Source organism: Thermobia domestica, chromosome 9, assembly GCF_964235325.1.
Source record: "Thermobia domestica chromosome 9, izTheDome1.hap1.1, whole genome shotgun sequence".
Classification (NCBI taxonomy): Eukaryota; Metazoa; Arthropoda; class Insecta; order Zygentoma; family Lepismatidae; genus Thermobia; species Thermobia domestica.
In genome coordinates this window covers 20,091,954-20,104,406 of record NC_137462.1, presented here as the reverse complement: position 1 = coordinate 20,104,406, position 12,453 = coordinate 20,091,954, and the positions used below count along the sequence as shown (strand labels likewise).

Genomic DNA, 12,453 nt, shown 5'->3' with positions numbered 1-12,453 from the left:
CTCCTTGGAAACCACAACATGGGCGCCCTTGATAGTCTATAACAGTTCCTATACTGAATTTTTATTGTAGAATCAGTTGTAATTGACATGGAAGGCAAAGCTGATTGATACCTGTGACATGTCACATAACACAATCACGTAGACAACCTCTTGTTCGATCAACAACAGTTACAATATAAACATGAAGAGACAGGAGATACAGTTGTCTCTCACCGATGTTACAGAGGATTTTATAAATGTTTTGTGTAGTTGAATACATTACGTATCTCAAATATTGTTGAAAAACATTCAACAGTGACGGAAATGGGATGAAAAGGAAAAGTACGAAGCCTGAAGTAGCTTTCCTTCTGTACATCTCAGTGTGAGGACGTGTACTGATGGTTCAGTGACTTCAATTCCAGGATTCTTTGCGGAGCTCAATTTTGCAATATTGCAATCAGTGTAAGTAATTTTGTCTTCGTTGCTACCAGACCTCGAATTGCCCCCTATAATTGTCTGTGGTATTTCGTGAAGACGAAATCTCAGCAGTTATTATTTTCGCGAGAGAAAATCGTAGCTTCGTCAGCTATTCCAACATTCTATAGTTGTTAAGGCTCTCTTCACACTAGGATGTTGTGAGCCGCTCATGTGAACTTGTAGTCTGAAGGTATTAAATATTCTTTTATCCGCTCAAAAGATCATGATAGCAAAGTGGCAGTCATGGTACAGCCAGAAGAAGCGTTTGCTTTAATCTTGGCCATAAATTTCAAGAAAAAAAGAAGATATACATATAGGTTCATCCTATAAATTGATTAAGACTGGAAGAATGTTCATTTTACAGTGTTTTCTAAACTGGCAGAAGATTAAAGAAAAATTGTTCAATTACTTCAGGATGTTCTATATCTTTGTTTGACGAACTGTATAATATTATAAATTGTGAATTTCATCAGAGTAACATTAAAATGAGAAAATTTTCGACATCAAATATATATATACTTTTCTCCACTTCAACTGAGTTCACGCTCGTGTGTGAAGGACTCTCATAAAACTGCGTGTTATTTTCTTCCCCGCCAGCAGTCCGCTCGAACCGGCTAATGGCGTGGTGGTCTTCATAGCAGCGAAGAGCCGCGGCTTACTTGCACCGAAGCGCATGTGTGAAAGCGTACATTTAAGACAATGTAAAGCTAGCAGCTGCAGCTCACGCGAGCGGCTCACAGGATCCTAGTGTGAAGGCTACCTAAATGTTGCACATATCGTTTCTTACTTGGATTTCCTTTGTTGTTGTAGTACTTGTTGCCAGCTTCTGTAAGATTTATAGTTGTATAGAGATGATGGAGTTCAATCTGGAGACATTTTATCCCTATTTCAGTCAATTGTACGTCTACTGATGGCCTGCTAGTCCCACTCAGCCTCATTCTTGGAAAATTATTTGGTCTCCGAACCTCAGTACCAACCAGAATTCCGTCCTGGCCATATGTTTAACATACGCGCCTCTGGCGCGAGAGAACCGGGTTTTGTCCCCGGTGGAGGTTCATGTCATTTGGATCACATGTTAAACTGTAGGTTCACGTCTCACATAGCCTCGCTGCTGAAGGGACACTAAACTCAAACTAAACCTCAGTACCAACCAGACTGTAAGTGATATTGAGGTTGGGTCTTATGAGATATAATCATAGATGGGAGTCGTAAAGGATTTCAGGAAGGTTCAGAGCCAAGAATTCACCTTTCTCTGTCTCTGCTTAGAAGGGAAAATATTTCTACGGAAAAATCTAGAAAACGGTATCAAAATTTTCTCTGAAAGGTCTGTTAATTGAAATTTTAAAGAAGGAAATCGTAAATGATTTTTTGCCATTCCGCCTTCATTACTCATAATGAAGGTCGTTCGTCCTTTATGCAGCATATAAATATATAGCTACCTATTTTCCTCATCATTAGATCTTTGGAGACTACCTTGTTTTATGTTTTTCAAAGGACTAGAACAATTTCATCACACTTCATTTTCCGTTAAATTCTCAAGAAATTATATAAGTTTTATTTGGATTTAATAAATAATCAGTGCTGTGCCGTGATAGGGGGCGAGCGGGGCGACGGACCCGGGTGCCGAAGTAAGGGGGGGCAAAATTCGAGAGGAAAAAATAATAAAGTGTACAATATCAAGGAAAATCACGGTTTTTTTTTCAAAATTTTGTTACGATTCTTGCCAACCATGGTGGCGCTTCGCGGCTGCTCTGTCGACCTCACTCATATGTACGGGGGCGCCGTCGTACACTCATGCCCCGAGCGCTGGTTTTTCACGGCACGGCACTGTAAATAATGTGAATACTATCTTGTCGTGATTTCAACTCCTGTTTGAATTTTGCACCCCTGTAGAGTAACAATACTTGTCAATCGTATTTTAGTTTGGCCCCACATTAAGAGCGATCTGATGACCCCTTAATCGGGAACAACTCGTGAATTTTATTCCTTTAGAGAGTTCAAAGTTCAAATTAATGTTTAATATCTATTTTCTCCTAATTCTTTTTCTAAATACCAATTAGTGCTTTTTATTGTACACATTTTGCAAAGTCGAAACTCCAACTTTGGTGACTAGTAACTAAGGAACAGTGTTCGAATGTTTTCTTAAGAAAATATCCCTCGAGTGACACATAATTTTCCCTTTTTCTATCAAATTCTCCCTAGTTTGTTGAATGTCCCATTCCCATGGCAGAAGTTATGTGATACGAGTAATTCCGCTATATTAAAGGAAGTGCCAACTACATTTGTTTTTTACTTCTATTTTTTTTACATTTCCCTTAACTTTTTTTTACAAAAAAATAAACACATATACACACAACCAGTGGCGTATTTACGATTTTGTTTCGGGAGAGGCTTTGCTAACGTTCGGGGGAGTCTTTGCCTGAAAATGTGAAAATTCTGCAAGATATTTCATATACGTTACTGTAGTAAGTAAGATTTCGGGGGGGGGGGGGGCTTGAGCCCGGAAGCCTCCCCCTAAATACGCCTCTGCGCCCAACCAACAATGCGTGCAAATTATACTACTTTGAGCACATACACACACGCACACTACTGTTGTTGTATTGGTTTATTTCTCAAGAACAAAGAAAAATTTGAGCATTTATATTGGTCAATCAGTCAGCGGGTAGAACTTTTATTATTATTATTATTATTATTATTATTATTATTATTATTATTATTATTATTATTATTATTATTATTATTATTATTGCGTATTTTATAAAAAGGGGACTGACAAATCTTAATGGAGCTTGCGTTTTCGAAGTAGTTCGTAATAATGTCGCTAGGTGGCACATTGTATTCACCGAACACGTCCGACTATTGTTTGTGCTGCCATCTCTAGAGAAAAAAAGACATTGATATTTATTTTAGATACGAACCTTTGTAAAGTAGTAAATAACGATACTCTGACGATTTTCTTATTCATTCTCTGGTGATTTTCTGCATGAGGGACCAGTGATCGAAGTGAGACGGTATGCAGTGGTATGATATACCGCCTCTGGTTTTTCAGTGACGAATACATACCGTCTCTGGGTTTTCAGTGATCAAGACATACCGTTACTGGAAACTGAATGCTAATATACCTTTAGTAAATCCATTTGTATACAAAGCGATTGACGAATAGCTTTGCACGTCAAAAAAAAAAAAAAAAAAAAAAAATATTATATAGAAATAATTTCTAAGTTAGCAATACCAACATTTTGGTTTTCTTTTTCCTAATTTTTGCTTTTAAAATGAGGTATCTACAAATAAATTTACGCCTTACTCCTACATAACGACTCGTATTGGTTGTGTTGGTTATTGCATGCAACTGCTACCCAATAATATGTATATGAAGAAACCATGTGTAGGGTTTTTAGAACAGTACATAGTTTGGCCGTACTAGGTACATCTTTTACAGACTTGCCTTCATGGATAGATACTCAAAAAGCCAACGGTGTTGCGGGAAACCATTTACAAGTTGTTAATATAAAAACTCGATTTTAGAGCATTTTCATGTGTAATTCTCTATAATACAATACAAGAGGATTTTTTTTTTTTTCAGAAAGTTGTACCGGGACACAAAATCTCTCCATGATCCCCCGCCCGTAACTACGGAAAAGTTCTTTCATGGTTTTGAGTCATCGTGTAAATAGAAATGGGATTTCCTAGGCAACATACCCTGACTGTATTTCAGCATTTAGATAGCTGGTATGTCGAGTTAAAATCGTAATAAAACATACCGCCTCTGATTTTTTTTCCCCACTTCGAACACTGTGAGGGACGATTCGAGACCTAACATCTAAAGAAGTATGTAAATATCTGCATTCATTGAGTTACTTTTAACTTATAATAATATTGCGTACGTACATTTTTATCATATGGCCAGTGGCGGATGTAAAAGGTAAAAACTGGGGGGGCAGCCAGAACCCAGACTATGATAGGTATATCATGAGTATCAGGAATAAAAGTGAGGGGATGCCGTTCCTCCACTTCCCAAAAACATCTATGGCGTCCCTCCACTTTCTAAAAATTACAATGGGCAAAGATAAGCACGGTGGACGGCGTGACGTCATGCCTACCCCTACCTTTTCAGATCTACTTTTATTCCTGATGAGTATACTATATGTAAACTTTCAAAATTATATAAATAATAGCTTAAATTATTTTTGTCACTCAAAAAAACTGAGGTCCTAGCACCCCCAATCCTGGGTTGGATCCGACACTTTATATGGGTAAGTAACTGAAGATTCAATGTACTCATTCTTCCAACCTTCTTACCTAACTTCAGTGTTACATAAGGAAGCAAAACAAAATAAGTCAAATTAAATGGGAGTGGTCTAACACGATTTGGAATAAAAACTTGAAACAAAAAGCATGTGTAAGCAGGGGTACAAATTCCTCAAGGACAATTAACAGCTATATACTTTCAATTTTTCTCAGTTATTACGATCTTTTTGCAATTTATACATTATAATGCAAAAAAAAAATTGCTAACCCCCCCTTTTTTTTGAAAAATAAAATTCAAATAACCTGTTATGGGTATCGCTGTATTTTAAGGTATTTGTATTAAACAGAAACAGTTGTATTAGTGTGTGACGTTGATGTTTATTTTGTTATAATCGTAAAGACTACTTACTGAGTGGAGGGCAGTGGTCGTAATTAGGACAGCATCTTCCAGGCACGTATCTGGGCTCGCAGTCATCTCTCCAATAGCATTCAATAACAGCACAGATAACTTCTCCTCCTTGGCAATAGCAGACTTCACAGGGAGTGTCGGGGTCTGTTATCTTCTCTCCATTTTGGTAGATCTGTCCGCTCCTCTCGCATTCTGAAATTCAAATCATTCACTAAGTAGAAATATTGGAATTTGAAGATTTAATAAAGAAATAACAATTTTAAATAATACACAGGAGCACAAGGAACATAAAAACAAAGAAATAATAATTTTAGATAATACACACAAGCACAAACAACATAAAAACAAAGAAATAACAAGTTTAAATAATACACAGAAACACAAGGAACATGAAACAAAGAAATAGCAATTTTAAATAATAGACAGAAACACAAGGAACATAAAACAAAGAACTAACAATTTTAAATAATATTCATAAATAATACACCCAAAACAATATAATTTTAAATAATACACGCACAATAAACAAAAACAAAGACATAACAAGTTTAAATAATACATAGAAACGCAATACACATAGAAACAAAGAAATAACAATTTTAAATAAAACACAGATGCACAAGAAACATAAAAACAAAGAAAGAAATAATACACAGAAATACAATTAACATAAAAACAAACAAAAAGCTATTTTAAATAATACACAGAAGCACAATAAACGTAAAAACAAGTGCTATAAATAGCATTCTCTACCTACCAGTGAAGACACTGGTTCTCTAAAGCAATGATGATCAAATGGCAGCCCGCGAATAAAAATTTAAAATGTATTATTTTCCTTTCAAACTTTTGTTTATAAAAAAAATGACAGACCTTATTGTTTAAATTAAAAGCAATGCTTATTGAGGCTACAGAGGTTCAGTAGTAGAGCGTTTATCTCTGCTGTGTGGAGTCTTTGTTTCGACCTCAGTTCACACTTAGTGGACTTGTGATGGACAAACACCGTGTACCTGAGTTACTTCGGAATCTTCCCGTGGTCTCTCACTGTCTTCATCCCATCATTTCGTTTATCAGCACCGTCTCCATTAGTCTCTATGCGTAAGCGTGACAATTTAAACTTTAAAAAAGTTGTTCTATTGTACATTAGACTTTTCTATTTTAATGTTTGATTAATAATAATATGTTCTTAAATTACCATTCGGCTTGTCATACTAGTGTAAGTCTGATAAATCACAAAACTTTTTACAAATTTGATAAAATTCACAACTGTACATGATAAGTTAAACGTAGCAGTAGCCATGTCGGTCCCGGTGTCCCCCACATGGGACTTAAAATATGACGAAATTATTAATTCTTTACAACTTTAAAAATCAGATTGGCAACATTGAAAACTGTTTACATTGAAAACTTTTTCAATCTACGATCATCCCCTGTAAACAGTTGTCAATGTTGCCAATCTGATTTTAAAGTTGTAAAACGAAATAATAATTTCGTCATATTTTAAGTCCCCTGTGAGGGACGCCGGGACAGACATGGGTAGTAGCATTTGCAAATTAATCATTTTTGTTCTTTTTTTAGCATTTCTGTTTCATATTTTACAGGTAAACAAAGCAAAACCACTTGCGAAGTTTTGAGGAACGGTCGCCAGAGGAATCTGGTTGTGAAAGGTAAGTTAACTTTAGTGTTGGAAGTATTTCAAAGTGAATTTGTCTTTCTATCAAATATTATTATTGTCATATTTCTAATTTCGTTTGTGTATGTTGTCAACCTTAATCGATATACCTCGGTTTATTCAATTATTCACCCTTTCAATTATTCAAACTGTATATAGGCACTCAGGATCTCACATACATATAGACGTAGGCCTATATAACATACACCTGAGATATATAACGTACGTATGCGTATGTAATACAGTGAAACCTTTACTAACGGACACCTCTATAAAGCGGACACCTCTATAAAGCGGACACCTCCCGTAATGGACATATTTTATAATCCCCAAACACTGTACTGGAAAAAACACATTCAGAAACCTCTCTAAAACGAACTCTCTCTAGCACGGACACGGACAGTCTTTTCTGTCTTTTATAGGTATTATTTACCTCCGTATTATGGACACTTTCTCTAGAAACAAGTTGAAAAGTATAATAAAAATACATTTTTAGTACTTCATAAATGTGTCACTAAGGAAGCATTGTGACAACATTTTGCCTCCTCAAGTGTCTGCGCAGCAACCCAAACGAAACGTCCTTTGCTTGCATCCTACTCTCACTCAAGCTGTTTTAGACATAAAAGTGATTGACAGTTTCCCGCCGTTTGGCATGACACGTTATTCTACTGTCCCGCTGGAATCTCTAACCAAGCAGAAGACAAGGTCGGTATTTTTTGCCGCGGGTACGCATATTGTCGCAAAAAAGACACTACTGGACTGCAATTAATCCACACAATTACAGCGACATACTGAAAATGTAGTAAGTAGTGATAAATATAAAGTGCAGAAAACTATAAATCTTATTTCCATGTTGTGCCTCGAATGCCGGATGGATAATGCAGGTACTAATATTTTTGCAATATTCGTAAATATATGATTCATGCAAAAATATTTTTTTAAATTGCATATAACCTTGTTTATTAATTTAGGTAAGAAAGTACTGAAACCTCTCTAAGACGGACACCTCTCTATAGGGGACAGTTTTTGATTCCCCACGGCTGTCCGCTTTAGAGAGGTTTCACTGTATACAGAAGACAGCGGCATACATCCTGCAGCGGTACGATGTGATATCTAAACGGGAAAAGGGTAGTATGTATTTAGCATATGGATAATGTATGCTTCGTAAAGATTTCCATAGTAAACATAAGGAATCTTATATTTGTACAATATACCGCTGTCCTGATAACGGATTTTTTCAGTGCACGAAGAATATGAAATAACAGCATGTAAACCATTTTTATTATTGAATTATATTGTGTAATGTCTTGAGCGTCTTTAAATGTTGGTAGGGTAAGGGTGGGACAGTTGGCGCACTTTTTAAAACAAATGGAGAAAATTAAATATTTATGTTTTTATGTACTTCAAAAATAGATTACATGTAATTTCAATCATTAATGAATAATGAAACTGCACATTAACTAGGTTATTGACAGACACTTAACATCATTATGCATTCAAAGAAAAGTGAAGATTTTAGCCATCACGCATATGGGTGGGTAAGATGGCGCAGAGAGAATGTCAAACGAAGAAAAAGTTCTTTTTATTACTTTACACATTCTTCCTGGTAGACCGTAGTTTCTTGTTTAGTATTCGTCCACAAGCAGAACACTTATCTAAGTACACTGAGCATGTTCCTTGTAGCCAACTTGCGCACATAACACATTGTATCCAGTTTGCGATGGATATTGTTTCTGCATACAGTTCTAGGCATTTTAGGCATTTTCGTTGTTAACAATAGAACTGTCACTGTCATACATGACAAGCGAAAATGTGGACAATGAAAAAGATGGAGAGAAAGAGATTATTCGGCGTCTTGTGCCGGTCGTCTGCTTGGGACGTTGTAGCTTCTTCTTCAGAGCATCATACTTCAACTTCTTCGCAATGAAATCTTCTTGGGTGAGAACATCAGCTGTTTGTTTTCTTTTCGATATCTTTGGTCCGAAAACACTAGGAATTGGAGAAATTAACTTAATCACCTTGTTCGGAGTCATTCGAATGATGTTGTTTTACTCTGCGGTATCGCAAGAAGTGCCATGTTGTGTTGGAGGATGATTAGGGGCTTCGGTACTATCATGAGATGTGCTTGGTTGTGGTGTTGGAAAGTGGCCTGTGGATTCTGTAGTAACTGGAGATCCGTTAGCATGTGATGTTGGAGCGTGGCTTGGATGTTGTATACGTTGAGTCTCGATTTGTGATATGTCGGAAATTGAAAACGCATGGTCGGGAATAGCTGACCTATTTAGAGAAATATTCCAGTAGCTTTAAAACGGATAAGTCCATTAGTTGTAGTGGCTGCGCGTTCCCATTCACAGCAAAGTAGTCAACCAAACTGATGACGTGTGATTTTTCTCAGTTAGGATTCGATTCGTTAACTTCCAAGATCCTTGAAGAAATAAATCTTCAACGGCTTACAGAAAGCGGTCCAAAGGCTGAAGGCAGTGGGTTGTATGACTTGGAATACAAAGGATGATAATATCATTGTTCATAGTAAATTCAACATTTCAAAGGAACTCGTGTGACTACTCTGTTTGATAGGAAATTTTGTTTCTATAATAATACCTCTCTTACATTAGCTACCTTTTCAATTTATTTTTCATTTATTCGTTTAAACGCATGTATGCTTTCCTCATTTTACAAAAGAAAGTGGCTACGAGTATTTCTTTCATTGACTAAAGTGCACCAAGTACGAAAATAAACGCTTACAAAAAAAAAAAAAAAAAAAAAAAAGTTTTCGAAATCGATTTTCGGTTTCCAGAAATTCAATTTAAAATATTGCCTATGTTAGACAGTTGCAGAAAAACATCAGTGTTGGAGCCGACTTTCAGCTCAAACTGACCTGACCTGACCCGATTGAGAGCACTGGTTGCAAAATAGCTCAAGTTTTCTAAGATTAAAGAACGAGTCAGATAGTTACTGTTAATGCCAATACATATTTTTACATTATCTTTTGTATTTTTTCATACATCATTTGCATGCATCCACGTAGCCCTAATGTATTTTTTTAATACATAATTTTGTGGGTGATGGCAGCGTAGGGCAGCTAGAGAATTTAGTTTTAGAACTGAAATAGGGAATTTCAGAGTGTGACAAGGTTTACGCGAAGTAACGACGAGTTTAGAAAAAAAAACAAATGTGCGTCATCTGTCCCACTCTAAATTGCGCCATCTGACCCCACTACGTGGCAATGAAAGTTTCTTTCCCCAGTGGGTAGCACCTACTTGATCGTACATAGCAACTACAAAAGAGTAGTCAACACGCTTTCTGAACATATGCTCTAGATTGTCTTAATTACTGAGTAAATAAGATTCACGACGTACAGAAAATAGTAACGATAAAAATATTTCACGTTCCTGACGCGTATTTTCAACTTTAAAAGCGTGCTGTATCTTTAGTTTCTATTCTACAGGGACGAAATCTTCTCAGTCTTCCTACTATCGTGTCTTCTCTCTCAGTGTGAAAGACTGGCACCAACAGAGTATTCTTTCTATGTTAGTCACGTGATGCGCGATATACTCCCCGCGCCATCTGTTCGCCCTCACCCTAAATGTCCTTTATTATGTTCATGTAATCACTTTATCAATTTATGATTTTATACTAGGAATCATGCAATGCTTAAACAATGGCCGAGATCTAAGACTTGTAACAACCAGTGTTGCCCACGGAACTCGAGAATTTTATAGCCTCGTCTTGATTCTGCGTCTCAAAAATGACACGAGAATTGCTATATTTCTTGTTTAGTCTCGAATTTAAAAATGTACATCTTGTCTCGTTTTCGAGTTTTACGTCCCTCGGTTATGCTGGCTAGACTAAAGGAGACGGTGATGATAAATAATACAGTGGGGGAATGAATAAAGTGGGTGAAAACAGGACAACCCCGAGAAGACCCACAAACACGGTGTTTGTCCAATTAGTGCAAGCTGGGATCGAACCAGGGACCCCACGCACCAGAGGTGAACGCTTTACCACTGAACCACCGTGCCCCCTGTCTTGTTTTCGATTTAGACGAGACATTTCTCGTTTCGTTCACAACACTAGTCCCTCAATGATTCCTCTTTAGGCTAGAAAAGATCCATTATTAATGAAAGTGGATTTTCATGAAAAAAAAATTGGTGGAATGAAAAGTAGAAGGACACTGGAGGACCCCGAGAATACTACCGAATACGGTTTGTCCACCACAAACTCACATGATCTAGGTTTAAACGAGGGATGTGACATCACAGAACGTCGATCGGGAAATGACAGCCTGCATGGAACCTTTCGTGTACGGTATCTTTGCACAACACGGTTCATAAAACGATTTCGGTAACCAAATATTAATCAACGATTACAGTAATATAAGATTCTTAATATCATAAAACCCAGACTGCTACAAGAAAGTGAAATTATCAACATAAACTAGTAAAAGTATGTAAATATGTAAGAAAGCAAATGTGTTAGTATTTTGTTTTAATGAAATTGCAATTATATTCACTCATATGAAATAAAAAGTATTTTACATAAGCACATTTTTAGAGTTAACCTTGTAACTCATGTATAGTAACTCAGATAATTGAAGCTTCCTTAAATATGAAAGAAATCTGAAACCTGAACTTTCCTTAACTGTAGAAGAAACATAGAAAACCACTGAAAAGAGTCTGCAGAGGAACTTTCTTCTGTTGAGTAAACAATTACTGAGAAGTTAGACCGCGAGCATCATTCAAAGATCTGCTCGCTTGTATTGAAACTTTCCGTCTATGGGTTTTCCAAGCATCCACTGTTCTAGTCATGTGTGAAAGTGAAGTAGCCGGATTTAAATTTTCAATGAACTTCTTGTTTTTAAAGCAGGACAATACCTATTCGAAATATCAACAGAACAGTGATTGGAAATAGTTGTTTAAACGTTTGCGTTCAAAGAAATACGTAAGAAACACAAAATTTCCATGCCTCTGGCTGCTCATTGGAGAAAGAAAGAAAGATAAACAAAGAAGGAAAGGAAAGAAAAAGAAAAAAAGATTCCGTTAAAATTAGTCTCGTCCACAATTTTATTATACTTGAGAAATTTGCAAACACCGGAGGGGACATCATAATCTACAACCTGCGGATTTTTTCTACATGAAATACTTATCAATTTATTGGCTAACCCGCGTGACTTCTGTACGCGTTGTCTCTAGTTTGCTACCCGGTAGGAATACTTGCTTCGGATGCAAACTTCTAGTGTTTCGGATTCCACTTTAAAGAGATCTCGTCTTATGCAATCTCAATCCTGAAAAGATGTGTTGAACTCTGTTAACTAATCAAATTAACGAAGCATTCTATAGCTATTTACCATTCTTTTGAAATTTCTGGTATTTTTCAATGCCTTGGCAACATTAAAAACTCAAAATTTGGAGGAAAGCTCGGAAATGATTCTTAAAACGAACATTTTTCTTTACATTCCTTAGACGCATTGACTAATGGCATTAAATACTTAAGAGGCCTCATCCCGGCGAAATTAAAATACCGCTAATTTTACAGTAATTATGTAATATCTTCAAATAGATAAAAGATAATTGAAATGTGGAACAAGAGCACCCTAGACAATGTTATTTTGAGTGAGGTACCGTTATCACAAGTCACCTAGTGGCTTTCCGTTTTCAGCCGTTTAGAAACG

At 36.4% G+C, this 12,453-nt stretch overlaps 2 protein-coding genes across 3 annotated transcripts in view; one reads left to right on the top strand and one right to left on the bottom strand.

The window, feature by feature from the left end:
- The window catches only part of LOC145694448 (DNA oxidative demethylase ALKBH2-like), an 859,325-nt gene that overhangs the window by 450,093 nt on the left and 396,779 nt on the right, over positions 1–12,453 (top strand). For both annotated transcript variants that reach the window (XM_081770692.1, XM_081770693.1), the window contains exon 3: positions 6,712–6,777. The gene's annotated coding sequence lies outside the window, so the exon portion shown is untranslated. The remainder of the gene's footprint in view (positions 1–6,711; positions 6,778–12,453) is intronic.
- Positions 1–12,453, bottom strand: part of LOC145694446 (uncharacterized) — a 164,725-nt gene that overhangs the window by 8,098 nt on the left and 144,174 nt on the right. The window contains exon 5 of the mRNA XM_081770687.1: positions 5,114–5,305. Coding sequence (XP_081626813.1) covers positions 5,114–5,305 — 192 coding nt within the window. The remainder of the gene's footprint in view (positions 1–5,113; positions 5,306–12,453) is intronic.